Genomic DNA, 25176 nt, shown 5'->3' on the forward strand with positions numbered 1-25176 from the left:
ACAGTGCACTTTTCTAAATGTAGCCCTCTCATCAGCCAGGAGGGGTACAATTTGTGAAGCATTTGTAGGGCATTACACTTGATGTACTGTCTTCAGCTGGCCCTCTCACATACTGCAGTAAATGATAGTTATGAGGGTCTGCAGTCATATCCATATCCATTCCTCTATTGCTATCTAGTGGCCTAACTCATTCCTCAATGCTCTTGTGCTGTAACTTGATCTGGAAGCATACATGGAGCCCCAGGTAGACTCGTGTAATCACAGAATTTTACAGCACAAGAGTGGACTACTTGGACCATCGCGCTTCCACCAGTTCTCTAAATAAGCTGTCCATTTAGCCTCACTTCCTTCACCTTTGCTCACACTGTATAACTTTTGTTAATGCTCTTTGCATTTGTATACTTTATTTTAAGTCATTTGCCTCCACTCCTTGATACAGTTCTCCAACCAAAACCAAACCTTCTGATCGCTGCTCCTTCCTTATTCTACTCTCATTATTAACCTACTCTAAATTCTCTAATTTCAACATACTCGCTATGTGCTTGCAGAGGTCTTTTGGTGAGTAGAGATGTAGTTTTTCACACATAAATCTTTTTGTTTTGCTAATTTTATTCCCTTTGTCCTTGACTCTGCTGATGACATTGGCTGGGTATGGTGCCACAATCATCAGCAGGCCCCCTAGAACCTCAAACAAGTGGAATGCTTCATCTTTGAGCCCATATAATGGGGCGGAAAATCCTGAGACTCGCTCAGCCGTCTTACGTGCAGCAGTGCACCGCTGACCTCTGTTCCTCACTCCATCAAAATATCTGGGGCCAAGGCCAGCCAATTTAAATATTGCCAGTGGGGGGCTTCTGCCAGTAATGGGCCCAAATTCGGTGCCATTAAAGTGGGGGAGAGAGGGGGAGAAAGGAAGATGCGGTGCTGGATGGCCACATGGGGATGCTGCTGAAAGGACCCGCAACCGCTGCAATGCAGTTAATTGGCCCCCTTTGTAAGCGGGTGGATGGGAAAAAATGAATTCTGGGGCTCTCCAGGCCACGACCCCAGCCTGGAGACCCCAATGGCCAACACTTGCATTCCCTCCATGGGCCTAGATGCTGGGATCTTGCTGACATCCAAATTGCTGGGCACTCAAGAGGTGTGGGGTGTGCGGGAGCCATCCCGCCAGCCCACCTCCTGAAGTAATCGACCTTGTATGGGGTGGACCACACCGGCCCCTGCAATAATTCCCCATGGTCGCTCTTCTGGACTGTGACCAGGAGTTCCCAGATCCTGCCTGTTGTGCTGCCTACTCCGCTGCACTTCCAGTCATTTTCCATTGGGACTGAACTCCAGACTCTGAGGAAATTTGGAGCCAATGAGTGGTCACGGTCATTTGCTCACTGGAAAGCTTTGAAGCCAAGCCTGATGCTGTCCTCACTCAACACCCAGAAACATCCACTTTCCAGCAAAGGTCACTGGCAAGCGATCAGTAGAAGGAATCTTGAGTGTTTTTTTTTACCCATCCCTGGTCTGGGGTAGCCAGAGCAATGGGAGCCTCTCAGGAGCTGAGAGCAACTAACTCAGCACAGACTGGGAATTAACGAGATTATTTTTAGAGCAATAACATTGATTTACCTTCCATCACCCTCATTAGAAAATAATTAAATTGCTCAATTAAAAAGTAAAAAATTATTTTTTAAATTCTGCTACGTGTTTTAAACAACCTTGATAATGAATTCAATATATTCTACCCACTAGATAATTGAGATCATTCACTCTTATTAATAAAATCTGTATTTCATATGAAGATCAGTGAAAAGGCAGAAAGAGAAAAAATACAAGAAATTGGTAAAATCTCGTGGCACTCTACCTACTGTGTTTAGCTATAAACATAAACGCGCTGTAGGAAATACTGTAGTTACTGTAAAAAAAAACTGCCTACTGGGTTAAACCATAATACAGAGAGAGAGTATGACAGAGACCGAACTCAAAGCGATTTCTCCATCCTTTGATTTCTGGTTAACAGTTGCAGGAACCGAATGATGCGCGAGCAGACAATCAGAAGGCGTTTTATTTTCTATCGGTTTTAAAGATTCATCTATTAATACAAATCCAAACAATGAGCAAGACTTCGCCCGGCCCGCGACCGCACACGAGGGGGGGGGGGGGGGGGTGGCGGGGGGAGGGGGGACAGAAACTGCAACTTGAGCAATTTTAAAACAGAAACCCATCACAGCGAGTTTAGTCAATTGCACCAAAATCTTGCTGGTGATTTGTACGATTCTAGCTCAGTGCCTGTGTTCCATTCAATCGGGATCCAGCGTTGTGTGGCAAGCTCTAAAAATAGACACTCGGCGTCCTCCCCCATTCAGAATCACACACTTGGTTCCAGTAGGTCCATAAATTAGAGTACGCCTATACAGCACTTCGAACAGTCCTATACTGCTCCCTAATGCACACATGTATGGAGGGCGATGCGGTGAAAATAATACAACTATTGCCGCTCAATGGCGAAACGAGGGCTGGCCTTTAATAAGAAAAAAAAGCCCTGAGTGATCAATAGTTGTCCGTCTGCTGCGAATTGCTGCAGTGTTTCCAGAGTAATACCCAAAAGGGATTGGTGTGGATTGACATGTAAAAGGGGCAAAGCCAGATGTCAGATGAGCTTTACAGGAAGATCCAGGGCTGGGGGATCTGCAAGAGCTGGAGGAGGATGCTGCGAGAAGTCGTGCACTCAGGGCTGAAGGAATGTTTCTACTGGTTGGGATTATTCGTGAGCAGGCATCCCGTCTTTTTCCTGACAGTCCCCTCCATCCTGTCCATTCTGTTCGGGGCGACCTTCCTTAATAAATTTCAGCGTGAAACTGACCTGGAGTTGCTGGTGGCGCCCAAGCACAGCCTGGCCAAGATCGAGAGGACCCTGGTGAACAGTCTTTTCTCCATCAACCAGTCCAAGAACAACCTGTACTCGGACCTGCATACCCCGGGCAAATACGGCAGGGTGGTACTCACCTCCCTTTCGGGGGCTGATATCCTGGAGAGAGCCGATCAGATCTTGCAGATGCACAAAGCCGTGCTGGAGATGCGAGTCAACGGGTCGGGCTTCAGTTATTCTTTCTCTCATATTTGTATGTTGCGGAACCGCGACAAGAGGTGCGTGCTTGACGATATCATCGAAGTGTTGGAGGATCTTAGTCAAGCCGCACTGTCTAATAATACAGGACCGAGGAAGTCACTGCGCTACCCTAATACTAAATTAAAGGTGAAAGCTAACGTTTATGTTTTTGAAGATTGTAGTTCCAAACAGTCATTTATTTGTTACATTAATTCTCTACATTTTGATGCTGCTTTATGTGGAACCCGCCAGGATTGACGAGATTGCTTTGAAACATACACACAGCCACACCGCGGGGCTTTTCCGTTGTTTCATTTGTAGACACAATGATGAAAATTGATGGGCTGTCTTGGTTTACTTTTCAGTCACGGAATTATTTCTCTCATTAGCAAAAAAAAGTAACTCTCTAATCGATTCCAAAACAGTCCTCAAGTAAATAAGATAATCGTAAAATGTGTTAATTGTAAAACTGAACGAGAAGTTTGTGATACTTTTAAGAAGGCAAGCCTCACAGGAATTATTTTGGACACCAGGCTAACCAACTGTATTTAAGAGGAAATTAGACGCGTGAGGGAATTGGTACTTAGAGGGGCATCTTATAACGTAGGGTCTCCCCTTTTCTATCCTTGCAGATTAATGGCGTGTTACAGAAACTCAATGGACACAGCCTTATCAGTCAGAATAAAACAGCATCAGATGGATATTTTAAAAATTGACTTCACGTCGATATCCATGTTTATAGAGTTTCATCCCTAATTTGATGTTCAATAATCTAGGTATCCTGTCCCTAAAGTTCAGAGGCTAGTGTTTATGCTTTGGAATGCAAGTAAATTATTTTATTTCATTCAAACTCAAATAACCCTGAACTTTATGTGCCAGACTTAAACATCTCCCCTGTTCCGAGTAGACTGGTACAGAGCACGGTACAGTCCCAGCATGTTGGAAGGATTATCAGGGCAGCTACATGGGTCTGATGCAGTTGAAATGCATGAAGTTTTAACTGAGCCTTTTAGGGTATTAGCTTGTGATAATTGCTTGGATAACCCTCCTAATATATTAATATTGTATTTATCAGAACATGATCAAAAAAGAAATATTAGCTTAAAAATGTTTTGCAGTGATTTATCTGCACTGTCATGTAAGGATAGTGATAAAAAAACAGCCGATCGGAATCTCTATACCTACACGCAGGCCTCAGGTTGGACGAGTAGAGTATTCGGATAGTGGTGGGATGACTGTTGCCATGTACTCGCGCAAAAGATGAAAGAATGAAGATCAGTTAGTAGGGATAAGTGTCTGAATAGCTTACTAGTTTAGTGACAGCATTTAATGAAAGAGGGAACCCTACACTTCGAGAGTTACACTGTGTACTTGCCTTTAGTTATTCAAAATTTATTTCACATTCGGTATAGGCATGCATGTGTTAAATAATTCCCAAAATAGAGTATTGTATCACATTGCAGGATGTGCATTTTATGGAGGAATGTGTTGATAAGATGTTGATTATTTTATTGCATTGAGAAATACTGTTTGGAACTGTTGTTATGCCGTACACGCCAGTGAAGTGGCTTCAGATCAAGGCTAATATCATTGCTCACATTGAGGCAGCACCTCATCAACTCTTGTGAAAGCTCTTCAGTGTGAGTTTTTTTCCATTCAGGATGTTATAACAGTTCTTATACTGTTTAAGGGTCCTGGGAAATAAGCCTGCAATCAATAGAAAACAGGGAGTGTCTGCAGTAGTCTGTTTGAGCAGATGGTGCTTTGGACAGCGTGATACCAGAACTAACTCACTAGAAAGCATGATTGCGTACATTAGTTTTAACAGTTGTGGTGCAAGTAGAAATTGTGAAGAAAGAATTTCAAATTAAATGAAAGGACTATTGAGTGCCACCTTGCCATGCTTGAAGGGGCTAGCGAGAATTTCTTTGTGCTGTGTGCGTGAAATCATTATTGTACATCTTGGTGGTGGGTGAATGTGTTATTGGGCAATTTTTTGTGTTATATAAAGGTGCTATCAGGAACATTTTTTCAGTGCATGAATTACATGTCCATGTATAGGATTGCTTGTCAATTTAAATATACTGCTACCTGAAACATAATAGATAATAAGTGTTAACTTAGTTCAGCATGAAAGACGTTCATTACCACTGCAAGTGATGGGGGAGGGGGGAATTTACATATCTGTGAAAAGATACATATGTTAGAATGAATAGCATTAATGCAATTCCAGTAAGGTTAGTAGCAGTAAGGTAAAGGCAGTAAAATATCAATCAAATAAAAGCACACATGAAACATCACCCAAATTGTGTTAAATATTATTCCAGGCAGGGTGTAAAGGTGAGAAGTTACAGCAAGTAAAAGAATAGCATAGATTGTGACCAGAACTAGTGGTCTCGTCAAAAAACAGCGGATGAGTTGTCCTCCAGGATCTCGATAGCAACAGTTTTAAAGATTGAATGGAAATGCCAAAAAGAAAATCAAAATTAGCTACATAGGATCATCATTAACTTATTACATTTTCTATCAAAAAACTGTTTAAACAGTAATTGTGATGATAGCACTGGTGCACTGGCTTGTAGGAGATACTGAGCCCATCGGCGTGAGGGAGGTGAATTAATATGAACAGAGATACAATCATTTACAAAGAGCACTTCAGCAATCTTATCTTTCCAATTGAGTGCTTTCAATCATTTTCCTCACAGTGCCAGATGTAATACCTCCTCCAAACCAGCGAACCTAACTACAGTCATTAACCATCAGTGTTAAAACTAAGGGAACAAGAAAAACAGGAATAAACGGAAGAATATTAGGGCTCCAACTGCATCATCCTCGACCTCTCCAGCTTTCACCATGGTCAACCACACTATCCTCCTTCAATAGCCTTTCTCTGTGGCCCTCTCTTGGTTGCACTCTTCGTAGCCAAAGCATCTCCTGCAATGGCATCTCCTCCCACCCCTGTGCTGTTAGTTCCAGAATCACCCAAGGATCCATTCTTAGCCTGCTCCTCAACTTCATCTAATTCTGACCCTTGGCAAAATTATCTGTAGATCTGGGGGCAGCTTCCACATGTATGCTGGTGACACCCATCTCTACCTCTCTACCACCTCTCTAAACTCCTTCACTGCCTTTGTGCTGTTAGACTGCTTGTCTGACATCCAGTCTTGGATGAACTGCAATTTCCTTCAGCTAAACATTCGAAAGACATAAGCAATTGTCTTTGGCCTCTGCCTTTAAACTTTGCGGCTTCCAGTCCCTAATGCCTCAAATTGAAAATTCTGATTGTGTTTAAATCCACATCTCTAACCTCCTACAGCCCTGTAACCTGCCCCCCCCCCCCATCCCCCAAAATCTTCATTCATCTCTTGGCCTCAAATGGTGGGTGCCTTCAGCTGCCTGGGGCCCCATGCTCTGGAGGTATGTCATTAAACTCCTCTACCTTCCTCCTCTTAAGACCTCCCTTAAAACCCCTATCATTGGCCAAGCTTTTGGCCACCCTTCCTAATCTGTCCTTCTTTGGCTTGGCATCCAATTGCTTTCCTTGTAACTCTGTGAAACACCATGGGACATTTTGCACATTAAAGGTGCTATATAAATGCAAGTCGTTGCAGTTGACAGAGTGGTGTAGTGGGTTGGAACCATACTCTTAGTTCTGGGTCTATGTTTGAATCCAGCACAGACTGATGGAATGCAGTCTCCTCTCTAATGACTCCTAGTAAACAAAATTAATTTAGTCTACAGTCAGTAATGTGAGTCCACTTCATATAACTGCTCAGAATTAGCATTATTTTATTATAATTCATAAATGTATTAACATTCTTTCCACTTGTCCATTAGCAAGCTGATTGTGACAATTTTTTAAAAAGTGTCACATTTTATTAGAATAATATAGTGTGGGATAAAGGGAACACTAATTAGAACACATTAGATGCAGATTATGTTACACTTCTGAGGTTTTCTGAGTGAACCAATGTTATCAATCTCCATTCAGTATCCTCTACATTTACAATATTGTATAGGCTGGCAAACGTAGAATAAGTTCAGATAGATATTTCAGGCTTTTCTTTCACCCTTTTAACAAGACCTTCATAAGTAGATTTTGTGTGTTGTAAGTCTTTGACACTGAGGAAAAAACAAGGTTAACATATCATCAGGAGCACTATATTATGCGCTTTTGAAAACTTTGATAGGATTTTTAGCAAATTCCCATCAAAAGAAATGTTTTATTCAGTAGGAATTTTCTTCTAAAATGACATGAATAAATAGTTTGTGTGTTTAAGTAAGTGATAAATCCACTAACAATGGTTACTTATTGTATTTCTTTTATTTTGTTACATGGAAGCAAATTATATTTTCCCTGCCCAGCAGTGATTATTTAAATATGTGAAAAATAAAAATAAGAATTCACTTGTTCAAATGGTTAGATGGATGGCATCTGGGATTAGCATCCTGCAATTAATTCAATAGGATCACCTGGATCTAAACAGTAATACAAAATACAAATGACAGCAAGTTTAAACCATTCTTTCCCTTAACTTAAGGTAATCATAACTCAGTTACCTGCATGAATCATATTGGTGATTGCTCCAAGTTGCAAACCTTTCATTCTTGCAAACAAACACAAGGTACACACCATTATTATTCTAATACTCGTCAATCTCCTGTGACATTGCTCACGGTAAGTTAGTGAATATTGTCACTCTCTTACCCGTCTCTGAAATCTTCATGTTGCTGATTTTCTCTATCCTCTCATGCTTCTGTTTCTTGCTTCTTTCTTTACGTTGCTGCTTCTTTCTCCTTAACTCTTTTTGCTTCTATGACCTCTTCTCTCTCCTTTCAGATGGAAGATGGTGGGTGGTGTGGCAGGGAAAGGAGACAGCAAAGGCTGCAGGCTATTTTTGATGTGGGGTGGGTTGAGTTATGATTACCATAAGTTAAGGGAAAGAATGTTTTAAACTTGCTATCATTGTATTTTGTATTACCTTTCAGATCCAGGTGATCTTATTGACTGCATTGAAGGATGCTAATCCCAGGTGCCACCCATTTAGCTAACCATTTGAACAAGTGAATTTTTATTTTTCACATATTTAAATAACCACTGCTGGACAGAGAAAATATAATTTGCTTCCATGTAACAAAATAGGGGAAATATGACCCTCTGTGGCTCATTTCCATCCCCTTCCCCAATCACTTGCACTTCTACTCACCTCCTTGCTCCCATCATATTGACTGCCCCTTCACCTTCCTCTTTGTGACCACTTCCTCACTCTCATTACTACCCCATCTCTTCCTCTTTCAATGGCCCACTCAGCCCTTGAATCCTCCCCACCCCCTTGTTCCACTGCAGCCGCTTCACCATTAACCCTTTCCCACTCCCATTTGCTTCCCCCAAGAAGCCAGAGGCCCCTTACCTTCAACCAGTTTCCCCGCTACCCTCTCTTCTTGTCGATTTCCCTCAACGAGGCTTAGTCGACTCTCAAAATTGTAAGTGTCCATGATTTTCTGTCCATTAATGTAAACTGAAACATTTTACAGCACACATCCCAAATGTTCATTCTACCACGTGTGTTCTCCTGTCCCAATCCCAGATGCAGAAGGGGAGTTACCTGGATTAAGAATATGCTAATTTAACAACTTAAAATAAACATGAACACACCTTTCCTTCTTTAAACACTAATCAACATGTTGTACATTTCAAATGTTTTCTATTTTAAAAACCTTGGAACATGAGGCTAGAAATTACTCTTGGCCATCACAGTGAACATTATTATTTAATTTAAAATACATGAGTCTGGACTAGATATTTTCTTGGGTTCAGTCACCAGTCCCTCCCATAAGTGGAACACCTGCTGAGCCCACATGATTGCAACCATTCCAACATGCCATGTAGGAATTCTTATTTTAATTATTGGAATGTGTTAATGACATTCCCATTGTCTCAAAGTGATAAAGATAATAATTTTGATGGCAGGCTCATTATGGTTTGGAAGATATCATTATGACAGCTGGTCCCCTTTTGTTCCAGCAGCTGCAGCCTTTAAATAAGCTGCTAAAATCCAGTTTTATAAAGCATTTTCATGTACCACAGAGGATTTTTCTCAGGCATGCCCAGTTGTTGTCTAATAAAAGAATGAACTTGCATTGATATAGCACCTTTCACAACTTCAGGATGTCCCAAAGCACATCACAGCCATTTTTGAAGTGCAGTCACTATTATAATGGGGAAACACGCCAGCCAGTTTGCACACAGCAAGCTCCCATAAAGAGCAATGAAAAACATAACCACATAATGAGGTAGAAATTGGTGCTTGTTGCGCCTGTTTTACAGGTGTAAAATGGGTGCAAAAAGGACCCATGTTATGGCTGTAATATATGTGGGTTGAACAAATGAAGGACAGAGACATGATGAGTTGCTAGTCTATGTGCTTACTTTATTAGGCCAGAGCGAACTGAGCATGCTCATACCAAACCATGTGACAAACCATTTGATAATACATTACACTGCTTTCCCCCTTAAGAAAAATGTATGTATTTCCCTCTCAAATACAACAAAACTATGGTCCCACCTTTCCCAGCATTATATGTGCCACATAACAAAAACTCCTGGCATTTTTTATTTTATATGAACTACAAATCCAGTTTAATAACAGGTTTGCGGAGCCTTCCTGATCTCCTTAAAGAAGGCTTTAGTGTTGAACTAATTTTCGGGCTGTTTTGTTTTGGTCCTGGACTCAAAGATGATCCTGTTTCTATCTCAGACTTGTTTGAACCTGATACTTCAGTTACTGATGTCTGAACTGAGTTAAACCCATGTATGTGTTCATGATCAAGTGGTTCAAGATCACTGTCCAATCCAGGCCAGTAAACAAAGCTTCTGGCAATTGATTTCATACTGACGATCCCTGGATATTCATTATGAAGTTTGGCCAGAATTCTATTTCTCATAAGAACATAAGAACATAAGAAATAGGAGCAGGTGTAGGCCATTTGGCCCCTCAAGCCTGCTCCGCCATTCAATGCGATCATGGCTGATCTGATCTTGGCCTCAACTCCACTTTCCTGCCCACTCTCTATAAACCTTGATTCACTTGTTTTTCAAAAACCTGTCTATCTCCGCCTTGAATATATTCAATGACTCAGCCTCCACAGCTCTCTGGGGTAGAGAATTCCAAAGATTCACGTCCCTATGAGAGAAGAAATTCCTCCTCATCTCCATTTTAAATGGGCAGCCCCTTATTCTGAAGCTATGCCCTCTAGTTCTAGATTCCCCCACGAGGGGAAACATCCTCTCAGCATCTACCCTGTCCAGCCTGCTCAGAATCTTATATTTTTCAATAAGATCACCCCTCATTCTACTAAACTCCAATGAGTATAGGCCCAACCTGCTCAACCTTTCTTCATAAGACAACCCCTTCAACTCAGGAATCAACCTAGTGAACCTTCTCTGAACTGCCTCCAATGCAAGTGTATCCTTCCTTAAATAAGGAGATCAAAAATGTAAGCAGTACTCCAGGTGTGGTCTCACCAGCACCCTGTACAGTTGTAGCAAGACTTCCCTACTTTTATACTCCATCCCTCTTGCAATAAAGACCGATATTCCATTTGCCTTCCTAATTACTTGCTGTACCTGCATGTTAACTTTTCGTGTTTCATGCATGAGGACACCCAGATCCCTCTGTACCGCAGCATTCTGTAGTCTCTCTCCATTTAAATAATATTTTGCTTTTTTATTCTTCCTACCAAAGTGGATAACCTCATATTTTCCCACATTATACTCCATCTGACAAATTTTTGCCCACTCACTTAACCTATCTATATCCCTTTGCAGACTTGTATACTCCTCACAACTTGCTTTCCCACCTATCTTTGAATCACCAGCAAATTTGGCAACAGTACCCTCAGTCCCTTCATCCAAGTCATTAATATAGATTGTAAATAGTTGAGACCCCAGCACTGATCCCTGTGGCACCCCACTAGTTACAGTTTGCCAACTTGAAAATGATCCATTTATTCTGACTCTCTGTTTTCTGTTAGTTAGCCAATCCTCTATCCAATCTAATATATTATCCCCAACACCGTGAGCTCTTATCTTGTGCAAGAACCTTTTATGTGGCACCTTATCGAATGCCTTCTAGAAATCCCAATACACTACATCTACTGGTTCCCCTTTATCTGCCCTGCTCTTTACATCTTCAAAGAACTCTAGTAAATTTGTCAAACACGATCTCTCAAAGAAGTAGGTAACACCACTCTGTTTTCCCGCTTGATACAACCTTGCTCACAAGACAATTCAGTACGACAGTTATAGAATGGTTTCAATTCTGTGTCCATACACTGATCAGTCCATCCATTCAAGGTGTTTTCATACACTCTTTCAGCACTGAGTCCTTTTGAGTCTCATCTGCAATCTCAGTTGCATTCACGGGAACGTCTTTGTTAACTGCACCAGTGTGAAAATTTCACCTTCACTCCCAATACATGAGTCCTCATGTGGTAACCTGGACAAGGCATCTGCAATTGCGTTTTGCTTTGAAGTGCGATATCCAATCATGTAGTCATATTGTGACAGATTTGGGCCCCAATATTGCTTGGAGCGGTTTGTGATCAGTTATCAGGAATTGTTGGAATTTCATGATTCCAAACACTCTGGCGAGTGCTTCCTTTTCAATTTGCGCGTAGTTTCTTTCTCTCTTTGTGAGGGTTTGATTGGTTTCTCTTGGCCGTCATCCATTACGTGGCTTCTGACAGCTAGAATCATCATACACTAACTTAAGCTCATGCTCTGTGTCATAGTGCACAAGTAGAGCATCGCTAGAGAGACTTCTCTTACAAGCGTTGTAAGCTTTCTGTTGCGCTTTCATCCACTTCCACTGGACATTCTTCTTGAGGATCTCGTGCAATGGAGCTAACATGGTCACTAACTCAGGTAAGAAACATGCGTAGTACTGAACCATTCCAAGGAAAGATCTTAACTCAGACACGTTCTGTGGCTTTGGAGCATTGATGACAGCATCAACCTTTTCCTTAACTGGTTGCAAGCTGTTTGCATCAACTTTCAGACCAAGGTACACAAGCTCGGGCTGCACAAAAGCACATTTGCTCCTTTTCAATTTGACATTGTGGGCATTTAACCTTTGAAGCACTAAATCTAACACTTCTAGATTTTCTTCCTCATTGCTTGTTGCAATCAGCACATTGTCTGGATTGCATAAGCAATTTGGAACTCCTTGCAAAATCTTATCCATCGTAGCCTGGAAGATTTGGGGGGAGGACTTTACACCATACGGCAGCTTGGTGTATGAGTACAGTCCCTTGTGTGTGTTGATGGTGAGATACTGCTGACTCTCTTTGTCAACATTCAGCTGAGCATAAGCGGTGACAGGTCAAGCTTGGAGAAAACCTTTGACCCGAGAGTGCTACATACAAATCTTGTGATGTAGATAACAGGTACTGCTCATCGTCAACTGCTTGGTTGATAGTGACTTTGCAGTCACCGCACAAGCATACAGTTTTGTCTGCTTTGGGCACTACCACAATCAAGGTAGCCCATTCACTTTTGTCAGTTGTTACAAGCACTCCATTCTCTCTGAGCTTCACTAGCTCTTCCTCCTCTTGACTTTTCAACGCATAGGGTACTGGCCTTGGCTTACAATAGACAGGCTTTGCATTGGACTTGATGCGGATATGCACGTCATACCCAGTGATGCCATCATAACTGTCTGAGAACATGCTTTTATACTTGTTCAGCATTGTGTCAAGTCGCTTCTTTGAAGCATCTACACAGTAGATGTTTTTCCAGTCTAATTTTAACTTTCTCAACCAGTCTTTGCCCATGAGGGTTGGCCTGTTGTTGTAGCTCGCTACAATAATAGGCACCTTTACTGACTGGCCATTGTGTTGAACTGTACATTCCATTTGTCCACATGTCTCTAGGATTTCTCCGGAGTAGGTTTTTAACTCTTCGGTACTCTTTGTAAGTGGTATTTGATTAAACTTATTCTCATAAGTGCCCTTACTCATGATAGAGCAATCCACTGTGTCGATACCCATATCAATATATTGTTCGTTGATAAAAAGTTTTGTGCAGAAGTCTTTCTCACGACTGCTAGTGTTGCCACTGGTGGCATAGATACTATAGATGCCTAGTTCTTCAATATCAGGTGTGTTCACTTCAATATTGTGAATTCCTCCCTTTTGTTGTCATTGTTTTGCCACTAGAATGGTTCTTACTTCATGCAAGCTGTTGAAATATGGCCTTGCTTCTGGCAGTGAAAACACTTCACATTTCTGTATTGGCAGGACTGTGGTGAGTGATTTCCATTGCAGTGATAACAATTCATTGAACTGCTCTCACCAACATGCTTTTGACTTGGTCTCACAGCTTTAGGTTTGGCAGTGGCTTTGTGACTGTCAACCTCAGCTGCACTAGTCGCTTGAGTTGGACACAGCTCCCTAGCATTCTTAGATGCCATCTCCATAGACAGGGCAATTTTGCATGCTATGTCAAACGTTAGATTCGGAGTGTTCAGTAACTTGGACTGCTGCTCATCCACCAGTTCACACATAAACTTATCTCGCCACTCAGGATCCAAAAATGTGGTGAAGTTACAATGCAAAGACAGGTTTTTAAGAGCTACAATGTACTCACTGATGGTTTCACTTTGTTTTTGGTTTCTGGTACCAAACTTATAGCTCGCTGCTATTTCTAATGGCTTTGGGTCAAAATGGTCCTCGGGTTTCTCGACAATATCTTCAAACGACGCATCCTTCGCTTTCCCTAGCACGAGTAGGTTTGTCAACATTCCATAGACATCTGGCCCTATCTCCCTTAGAAAAATTGCTTTCTTCCATTCACAAATTACTTTATTTTGAGCTTGAACATTCTCATCTGCACCTTCGATCTCAATAACGTTATTGGCCCCAAAAAAATCTCCATCTGCTCAATGTAAGAAATTAATGGTTCGCGAGCTCAGTCATACGTGCTGAGGCTTCCGGTAAATCCCATAGGCACGGCCATGATTGTCCCGATCCCGTCGAACAGTGACTCAGCATGCTACTTGTGTACCTGTGAGAATCAACGTCATTGTTGCTGTGTATACATACACGTGAAGGCAAAGCACAGATGATTCTGCATGAGCATTAAAGGTAAAACATTGCAAAAAATTCAGTTTAGGTGTCACAAATTCATCTTAAACTTGCCCACTCGAAGGTTGAATACTGTGTCCTTCCATGATCCCTAAAAATGGCTTTGGGATTCCATTCGCAGCCCCCAAATGTCATATATGTGGGTAGAACAAATGAAGGACAGAGACACGATGAATTGCTAGTCCATGTGCTTGCTTTATTAGGTCTGAGTGAACTGAGCATGCTCATACCAAACCATGTGACAAACCATGTGATAATACATTACAATGGCACAATGTCCTATGCCCCAAGGATGCTTGAAAAATGTCCGACTAGAAATTGGGCCAGGTCACTTTTCAGGCAATAGGGACAGCTGCCTAAAACAGGCGTTAAGCACCTTGCATATGCTGATGAGAAAAAGAAAGAAAGAAAGACTTGCATTTATATAGAGCCTTTCATGACCACCACCCGTCCCAAAGTGCTTTACAGCCAATGAAGTGCTTTTGGAGTGTAGTCACTGTTGTAATGAATGTAGGAAATGCAGCAGCCAATGTGCGCTCAACAAGCTCTCACAAACAGCAATGTGTTAATGACCAGATAACCTGTTTTAGTTATGTTGATTGACAAATATATATTGACCAGAACACCAGGGATAACTCCCCTGCTCTTCTTCAAAATAGTACCATAGGATCTTTAATGTCCACCTGAGAGAGCAAATGGGGCCTGGGTTTAACATCTCATCCAAAAACCAGCACCTCCAACAGTGCAGCACGCCCTCAGTACTGCACTGAAGTGTCAGCCTAGACTTTTGTGCTTAAGTCTGGAGTGGGACTTGAACCCACAACCTTCTGACTCAGAGAGTGAGAGTGCTACCCATTGAGCCACAGCTGAAGGGCCTAATGCCTATTGAAGGACCAGTACCAGAAATTGGGCTGGCCCGAGGCCTACTCCGCTCAGTTTTTGGGACATAGATGTGGCCTAGCCAGCGGCTGTCACCAAAAAAGTCAGTAATTTAAAAAAATAATTATGTGGGCCTGACAGCCACTGATAGCCACTATCAGCTCCCTCCCACTGTTCTTCACCACTGCCCCCATCACCTCCCCCATTGCCCCCACTCTCTCTCCCCCCCCGGGCCTCCGGGAGTTACCTGAGGGCTGCTAACAGCAAAGCATCTGCTTCTTGTATGCTTCTGTGAGGCGAACTGCCTGCAACGATGCGACAGGTGCCAGCAGCTTGCCTGGAATATTTAGATAAGGCCTGAAGATCATGAATATACTCTGGGTGGGGGACTTCAATGTCCATCACCAAGAGTGACTCAGTAGCACCACTACTGACCGAGCTGGCCGAGTCCTGAAGGACATAACTGCCAGTCTGGGCCTGGTGCAGATGGTGAGAGAACCAACACGAAGGAAAAACCTACTTGACCTCGTCCTCACCGATCTACCTGTCACAGATGCATCTGTCCATGACAGCATTGGTGGCAGTGACCACCGCACAGACATCGTGGTAATGAAGTCCCATCTTCACACTAAGGACACGCTCCATCGTGTTGTGTGGCACTACCACCGTGCCAAATGGGATAGATTCAGAACAGATCTAGCAGCTCAAAACTGGGCATCCATGAGGCGCTGTGAGCCATCAGCAGCAGCACAATCTGTAACCTCATGGCCCAGCATATCCCTCACTTTACCATTACCATCAAGCCAGGGGACCAACTCTGGTTCAATAACGAGTGTAGAAGGGCATGACAGGAGCAGCACCAGGCATACCTAAAAATGCAGTGCCAACCTGGACTACATGCATGCTAAAAAGTGGAAGCAACATGCTATAGACAGAGCTAAGCCATCCCACAATCAGCAGATCAGATCAAAGCTCTGCAGTCCTGCCACATCCAGTCGTGAATGATGGTGGACCATTAAACAACTAACGGGAGGAGGAGGGTCCATGAATATCCCCATCCTCAATGATGGTGTAACCCAGCACGTGAGTGCAAAAGACAAGGCAGAAGCATTTGCAAGCATCTTCATCCAGAAGTGCCGAGTGGATGATCCATATCGGCCTCCTCCTGAGGTCCCCACCACCACAGAAGCCAGTCTTCAGCCAATTTGATTCACTCCACATGATATCAAGAAATGGCTGAGCGCACTGGATACAGCAAAGGATATGGGCCCCAGCAACATCCTGGCTATCGTGCTGAAGACTTGTGCTCCTGAACTAGCCATGCCTCTAGCCAAGCTGTTTCAGTCCAGCTATAACACTGGCATCTATCCGACAATGTGGAAAACTGCCCAGGTATGTCCTGTCCACAAAAAGCTGGACAAATCCAGCCAATTAACGCCCCATCAGTCGACTCTCAATCATCAGCAAAGTGATGGAAGGTGTCATCGACAGTGCTATCAAGCGACACTTACTCACCAATAACCTGCTCACTGATGCCCAGTTTGGTTTACGCCAGGACCATTCAGCTACAGACCTCATTGCAGCCTTGTTCCAAACATGGACAAAAGAGCTGAATTCCAGAGATAAGGTGCGAGTGACTGCCCTTGACATCAAGGCAGCATTTGACCGAGTGTGGCATCAAGGAGCCCTAGTAAAACTGAAGTTAATGGGAATTGGGGGAAAACTCTCCACAGGCTGGAGTCATACCTAGCACAAAGGAAGATGGTTGTGGTGGTTTGAGGTCAATTTTCACAGCCCCAGGACATTGCTGCAGGAGTTCCTCAGGGCAGTGTCCTAGGCCCAAACATCTTCAGCTGCTTCATCAATGACTTTCCCTCCATTATAAGGTCAGAAGTGGGAATGTTCACTGATGACTGCACAGTGTTCAGTGCCTTTCATAACTCCTCAGATAATGAAGTAGTCCATGCCCACATGCAGCAAGACCTGAACGACATTCAGGCTTGGGCTAATAAGTGGCAAATAATATTCGCGCCACACAAGTGCCAGGCAATGACTATCTCCGACAAGCAAGCATCTAACCACCGCCCTTTGACATTCAACAGCATTACCATTGCCGAATCCCCACAATCAATATCCTGGGGGGTCACCATTGACCAGAAACTTAACTGGACCAGCCACATAAATACTGTGGCTACAAGAGCAGGTCAGGTGCTGGGTATTCTGCAGTGAGTGTCTCACCTCCTGACTCCCCAAACCTTTCCACCATCTACAAGGCACAGGTCAGGTGTGCAATGGAATACTCTCCACTTGCCTGGATGAGTGCAGCTCCGACAACACTCAAGAAGCTCGACACCATCCAGGACAAAGCAGCCCGCTTGATTGGCACCCCATCCACCAACTTAAACATTCACTCCCTCCACCACCGGCGTACCGTGGCTGCAGTGAGTACCATCTACTAGATGCACTGCAGCAACTCGCCAAGACTTCTTCGGCAGCACCTTCCAAGCCTGCGACCTCTACCACCTGGAAGGACAAGAGCAGCAGGCGCATGGGAACACCACCACCTCCAAGTTCCCCTTCAAGTCACACACCATTCTAACTTGGAAATATATCACTGATCCTTCATCGTCGCTGCGTTAAAATCCTGGAATTCCCTCCCTAACAGCACTGTGGGAGTACCTTCACCACACGACTACAACGGTTCAAGAAGGTGGCTCACCGCCACCTTCTCAAGGGCAATTAGCGATGGGCAATAAATGCTGGCCTTGCCAGTGACGCCCACATCCCATGAACGAATTTAAAAAAAAGATCCTCAGGCCTTCATCATTTTAGTGATGTTGGTTGAGGGATAAATTTTGGCAGGACACTTGGAGAACTCTCGTCCTCTTCTTCAAATAGTGTCATAAGGTCTTTCATTTCCACGTAAGCAGGCAGACAGGGTCTTATATTAATATCTTACCTGAAAGATGGCACCTCCAACAGTGCAACACTCACTCTGTACTACATTGAAGTGTTAGCCTAGATTATGTGCTCAAGTCTCTGGAGTGGGGCTTTAACCTTTTGACTTAGAGGGAAGAGTGCAACACTGATCCAAAGCTGACAAATATGACATTGACACATCTTTTATTGAGATGAAGAGGTTTTCCCTGGTGTTGGATGTTTGGGAATTAATCCTTAGAATATTAAATTTAACTTATAATCATTCTGTAGATTAAACCAAAAATCTCTTCTAGCCAAATAGTTAAAAATCCTGAAACACAACAGTGCCTCTATTAAAATAGTGGTCAGAGGAATGTCATATGAATGTGTTAAATGTTTGACTACTATAATTGCTAACAGTAATTTCTAACCTATAATGCTTTCATGATTCTATCAGAAAGGTTATATTTTTGTACTGAACATGACTATACTGTAATCACTTAAAAAAAAAATCTAAAGTTGACGAACGCATGATTTGCAGGAATAGGCACAGGGAGCTGATTCAGTTTGCTCAGGTGGATCTGATTGACAGCCTCCAGTCTGAGGTTTGCAAGTTTCCGTGCTGTTATCAATCATTAGTTACATTTCCCTGTGGATGTTGACCACTGTAATATGGACTCTTTAGTATTGCACAGTAACAAATTAAGCTCCACCACAAGCATGTAAATAAATTGAGAACAGCTTTTAAAGTTAGAGATTATAACCAGGTGCTAAAACTCACCCACAAGTAGGCCAAAGAGCCACATTACATATCATGGCAATAGACTGTAGCAAAATCTGAAATATTTTAAAAAATCAAATTAAACTCATCACCACCCTAAACCTGCTCCCTATTGTATTTCCAAACCTTGGCAATTCCACAAGTGCAGTGATGGGAATGCTCAAATACATCCAGTTAATGCATTCACACCCGGGAGCACCCTCCTTATCTCTAATATAAGTTGTAATTCCACCTTAGGCAAGAACTGGGCTAAAAAAATAAAAAGTTTTTAAAATAGGATTTTAGTAGTTTATTTATAATAAATATCGTGTTGTTAAACCTCAATCTTGAGTTTGTATACAGCCAACAATGGAAGAAAATAATTGTTACCATTTTTTTGGTTTCTTTATTTTTTTTACACTAGAATATATTTGTTTTTGGCTTCTGTGTCTCAGGCTACTCCTGTAGGTGAGCCCCACACATGGATTTTCTCAATGGGGGTGCGTTGGGGGGCGGGGCTGCTGGTTGTCGGGTTTCAGTCCCGCCCCCAACGACATCCGGCCAACCCACGCTATTTTCCCTTGATTGACCTTGTTAATCCTGCCCTGCGGGCTTAGCCGACCAATTAAGGGAAAGCCGGTGACAGAGGACGTCAGCATATAGCAGTTCATCTGTCAAAAACTTTTGACAGCTGAATTGTCAGTGTTTGACAGCTTTGAGAAGCTGTCAAACACTGACAATCTCTGTTCTAAGGTGAGCCCTGCATCTGAGAATGCAGCAGCCATTCTGTCATCTCTGCCGTTGAGATGAGTCACCTCCGGATCCCCAAGGGTTGAAGCCTGCAGGAAGAAGCAATGGTAAATAAACTTTCTCTAACACTTTACACTCACCTCTGATACTTACCTCTCCACACTTGCACCCATCACTCACCTTCACAGCAGACCTTTCGATCCCTCTCACCCCGCAGACCCACTGCTCGTCTCGCTGACCCTGGCAGGGTTCGCAGTCGTCGGGAAGCCTGCACGTGCAGGGGTAAAATGGGGATAAGCCTCTTAACTGCCTGTTAACTTCCTGTTAACAGGCAGTTAATTGGCTGTAATCCCTTTCCTGCCTTGAGGAGGCGGGTCCCTGCGCGAGTCGGGGATCCGCCTCCCGGGAAGATGGCAAGGAGGTGGGTTGGGAGCTGGTTCAGTACCCATTCCCATTTTCTGCCATTTTCCCGGCAGTCCTGCCTCCATACCCGCCTCCCCAGGGCTGACAAAATTCCCCCTGTACGTCTCAGAGAGTGCTTTCACTTGCCCAAATATTATACTATAATTTCATAGCATGCCCAGAGATCAAACCCAGAACCTGCATCTGTTTATTTCAGCTACTGGTTTTATCACATAATCCCCCTTGACTTCAGAAAGCAGCAGAATAACACTGCATTACACTTCTTCTTAGACGTTAACTGCCAAGTAATGTATTAAACAGTAAAAGAACAAGTGAATAGTAGCACAACATATATTTTTACAGTAGTTATTAAGAGTCTAGAATAGTAGAAAATAATAAATAGTTCAAAACTGCTTTGCTAAACCATGATATGAGCAATGTTCTTATGTAACTGTTCCTTCCCTTTCTTTTTTCACCGTCTAGCTTGACTATCTCTCTTTGAAAGTTTTTGACAAACTCTTTAATTTATATACACTGCCAGTCAAACACATGTCAGACACATGTTTGAATTGAATGGCTTGAGTCCTCCCATGGACATTAAACACAGATACAGTGACTAAAATCTGTAACAGTTGTATCAATTTAAACTGGGCTGTTATTTCTTTGAGTAAAGCTACTTCTTAGCCCCTTATGTACCATGACAAAAATTACCATGCTATATCTGAAGACAAAAATATTTTGTCACTGCACCAATCTGCTTGATTGGGTTCTAATAACCTTCAGTCATGCCTTTCAACTCATCTGGTCGATTGGTAATAACAACAGCGAATCCTCGTGAGAAAGCTGAATTTTCTTCTAAAACATGAACAAACTGACATATGAGTTGAAACGATGACTATCAAAATGGCCATTGTTGGCATATATAATTATGCCTCAACCTCATCCTCAGAAAAGCACCCCCTCGTGCACCACTGTTTCATTTCTCACAACAGCAATCCTGTGCCCTCTTTGAATGAGATTGCTAATTTAGTGCTAGTTAGTGCCAGAATTAAGCTGTGGGCCCAACCCCTTAGGAATCAATGGACAGAGAAGACGACGTCCTTTCACTCATTTCTCTGGAAACATTCATTTTTCTGAGCAGTATAATAAATGACTGACAATTTTGAGCTTATCAATTGGTAAATCTCAATAAAACAGTTTGGGGTGAGATTGTGAAAAAGCCTCATTGAGAAGGTCACTACAATATTTAAAGTTAATTTTGTGCTTGTATGCCACAGCACTTTTATTAACCCAATTATAAAAAATCTATAACTGAGGATATTCTTGCTAGCCTTGAAAATGTGCTGTGTCAGTACAACTGCATATTAACTGCAACTCCATGGGCATCTACAATTTTATTGGTAATATTTGTTACATTAGTGGTTTAAAACTATGACAGTCAAAATCATTGTACTGTATTTCATGTCATACTACATATATTTCCAACATCATCTAGTTTATTGCTTTCACTAGAACTTAGAAATTACTGTTAGTGAAATATTCACAGACAAATGATTGATTTGTTTGTATGACATTTATTTACCTGTTATATTAATGGTAGCATTACCACATATAAATAAATTGTTTAACACCTACATTAAAATAGTGGAGAGAGGAATGTCCACAAATACCAACAATAATTTCTATGCTTGTAAGAATGAACTCAGAAAACAATTGTATATATTAGAAGTATTATATATACATATATTGTTCACTGCACATACAGCTCTGCCACTGCAAGTGTGGTAGGACAGGAATTCCATACGCCCATTTGCACTTGTCTTGAACCTGTCCCAAATTCCTGGAACAAAACAATTTGCATAATGGAAACAGGTGCCCATGTCATTCACACATTATCTGAGAGCGTGCCCAGCAGGATCATGTGGAATCAGCGTGGCACCTTGTCACTCTATGGGGAAGCAGTCTGAGTTTGACAGCCCAAGTTATTTTGCTGGGTGTCCCTTTAATCGCCTACCAATTCCCTAATTGCATTTAATCTGCGTAAGATCGATTACAATTGGGATATGTATTTGCAGAGCTCACTAACAATTCTTGTATTCCTGCTTCATGTGGGCATACTTACTGTTGACCATACACTGGGCAGAACTGGTGAGATTTCTGGGGCAGCTTGGCATCCCACCAGTGAATGTGACATCATGATGGTGGTTGAGTGGGGAAGATAACTTCTTTCCTCCTCCCATCAGAATTTATCAATGAGGCCCAAAAGGGGAAGAATCCCACAGGAAGGGGGTTCCTCCCTAGATTCCTCACACATCCAGATTATACTAACTCTATGCCAAAAAAACCAGTGCGTAAATTCTAAACTCACTGATCTGCTACTAAATCTCATAGTCAGAATTGATCATCTTTCTAAGGGACAGGAATTATTCTGATTATTTATTTTTATCTCAGCATGACAACAGTAAATGCTTATCAGTTTTCATTAGTAATATAATACTGCATAATTTAGCTCTAATATATTTAATGAAAAATTGTACAAACTTTTTTGTGAACTGAAAGTTAATATGAACATAATCATTTTATCATTAAAGGACGGCAGGGTGACTTTTATCGGACATCAGCTTGGAGGAGTGATCTTCATCCCCAACAGTAGAGAACACCAGGTTAAATCAGCCAGTGCAGTACAGATCACCTACTACCTGCAAAGCTACGGGTCTGCCTTACAAGATGTTGCAGAGAAATGGGAAACTGAATTCTGCCAGCTCATGTTTAAATTTCAACAGGAGCACAGCGATCTGCAGCTGTACCCCCTGACGTCTTCTGGTCTGTGGAAGGACTTCTATAAGACCAACACTGTGGCCAGGTCTGAGGTGGTGGTGAGCCTAGTGTTGGTTCTGATTGCTGCCACTCTCACCAGCACAATGAGGGACTGCCTCCGCAGCAAGCCCTTCCTGGGACTGCTGGGAGTTATCACAATCTGCCTTTCCACTGTTACTGCAGCAGGGATATTCATCAGCACTGATGGCAAATACAACTCCACTCTACTGGGAATCCCCTTCTTTGCCATGGGTAATTATTGCTCCAAAACCTCTCTCTTTAATAAACTGTAGTTTTAGTGTGTGTGTTTTCAAGAATACATTTGTGATGCTTATATCACTTTTATAATTGATACGATGCAAACTTTACAAAGCTATGTTAAATGTACTGTCATTTAAAAAAAATGTTGGCTATCTCTATGAATATTTGAATATGTGCATTGTACAGAAAAACTTAAATTTTCTGTTACTTGACTGGATACAGACTGACATTTAGATAGATAACTCACTGACAAAAAAGGATTAGGTAATGAGAAAGATTAATAGCTACTCTGTACAGATCATATCTGGATTTTTTCCTGTGCTTTATTCATTCTAAAATGGATGATGATGTCAAACCAACTCAATTAAAAATCTAATCTGAAAGATTCACCATGCAATAGTCAAAGTAATAGTTTATCAAACCAATTAAACTAATGAGACCAACTGTCTCAATGCTGCTTTTATTTTTTACTTCCCCCTGTGTGATTACAAAATGTAAAATCCGATAGAGTAAGGAGGCTGCTGGAGAAATGGGTAAAGTTTGGAGAAAAAGTCACAACTGTTTTTTATTATGTAGACTTCTGCATTCAGAAAGGTCAGATTAAGGAGACAGCACAGAATATATGCATATATCAATTGATAAGGACTCCATTTTAAGGATCACAAAGTATCTGGGGGGTGGAATTTGTCTTGGGTGATAGCAAATCGGCAACCCCTTGTACACTTTGCATGATTCTTTTACAATGGGCTGCCGATTCACTAGCAATCGTTTTGTGCTACCACCCAAGGCGAATTTCACTCCTCCCACCTGTAAGAAAAGTGTAGAAAAATGAAGCATAGGATACTTAATGAAAGAAGATTCCATTTCCACAGTGATAGCTTCACTGGTAATCTATAACTGGATTCCATTGAGATTTAAAATTTGTGGGAATAGATTTTCTCCCTTGTGGTAACCAGGAATACTGCTCATAAATTTTCCCAACTGACAATCACAAGTCAAAAATATTCAGCAGATTTTGCTGCCAGCAGTAATTTAATTTTCTACCCATCAATAAAATTAAGAAGCTTGCCAAAATCATAACCACTTGCCAAGTGGTATACTTATAAGGCCAGTAAAACCCTAGTTTTATTTATCTTAACTCAGAATCCTAATTGTGCATCCTGTGCTCATTTCTATTTAAAATGTGCCATGAAGTTTAATTCTTGGCAGGACAAAACTCTAGTTATTATTTTGAGCACTTAATGAACAAAATAATTCATTTTGAAAGCCACATTGCCTTTTGGGCATTCACCAACTTCCTGTAAAGCAGAGGTAGCTGGCAAATACTGCCAGAGGCTGTTTCCCCTGGCTGGAGAGTCTAGAACTAGGGGTTATAGTCTCAGGATAAGGGGTCAGCCATTTAAGACTGAGATGAGGAGGATTTTCTTCACTCAGAGTTTTGTGAATCCTTGGAGTTCTCTACCGCAGAGGGCTGTGGATGTTGAATCATTGAGTATATTCAAGGCTGAGATCGATAGATTTTTGGACTCTAGGGGAATTAAGGGATAGGGAGATCGGGTGGGAAAGTTAAGTTGAGGTTGAAGATCAGCCATGATCTTATTGAATGGCGGAGCAGGCTCGAGTATGGCCTACTCCTGCACAAATTCTTATGTTCTTATGTTCTTCCTATGTATGTTAGCCACAACATGCAAGGCCCACTGGAAATAAAATTATATATTTAAGTTAGCTATTCAAGACCACTCGAGAAAAACAAAGGAATTGTTTCAATGCAGTGCTTCCACCCATTCTGCCAAACGAACTCCAGATCTAGCCTTTAGGTAGTTTAGTCCCTTATCCACATGGGGTATTGGAATAATTGCTATTATTTTTACAACTGAGAACTATGGGAAGAGCAGAGAATGAAATTACATCCTTCTTTAAAATTAAATTGAATTCCTATCTATATAAAGCAGTCATAATCTAAATGAAAGAATATTGCAGCTGTTATTCTTCGAGGATCTCCATTGCAACAAAAGAAAATCTCTATCTCTGAATTATGGAGCATTCCCACTTGTCAGGTATCTGCAGTTGGGAACTCCCTGCTGTGCAGTATACTTTGTGCATTTCACAGAGATGTAGAAAGGAGGCTACAACTCAGCCGCAA

The 25176-nt window shown here is 42.0% G+C and overlaps 1 protein-coding gene across 1 annotated transcript; it reads left to right on the plus strand.

Moving 5' to 3' along the window:
• The first annotated feature begins 2413 nt into the window (after positions 1 to 2413).
• Positions 2414 to 23465, plus strand: LOC147112638 (patched domain-containing protein 4-like). Its single transcript, XM_085997098.1, has 2 exons — positions 2414 to 3073; positions 22547 to 23465. Exons 1-2 carry the CDS (start codon positions 2639 to 2641, stop codon positions 23063 to 23065), a joined length of 954 nt encoding a protein of 317 aa, XP_085853224.1. The 5' UTR covers positions 2414 to 2638; the 3' UTR covers positions 23066 to 23465.
• Positions 23466 to 25176: the final 1711 nt, after the last annotated feature.

Source organism: Somniosus microcephalus, chromosome 9 (genome assembly GCF_052327205.1).
Source record: "Somniosus microcephalus isolate GS21.2 chromosome 9, FLI_Smic_1.0, whole genome shotgun sequence".
NCBI lineage: Eukaryota > Metazoa > Chordata > Chondrichthyes > Squaliformes > Somniosidae > Somniosus > Somniosus microcephalus.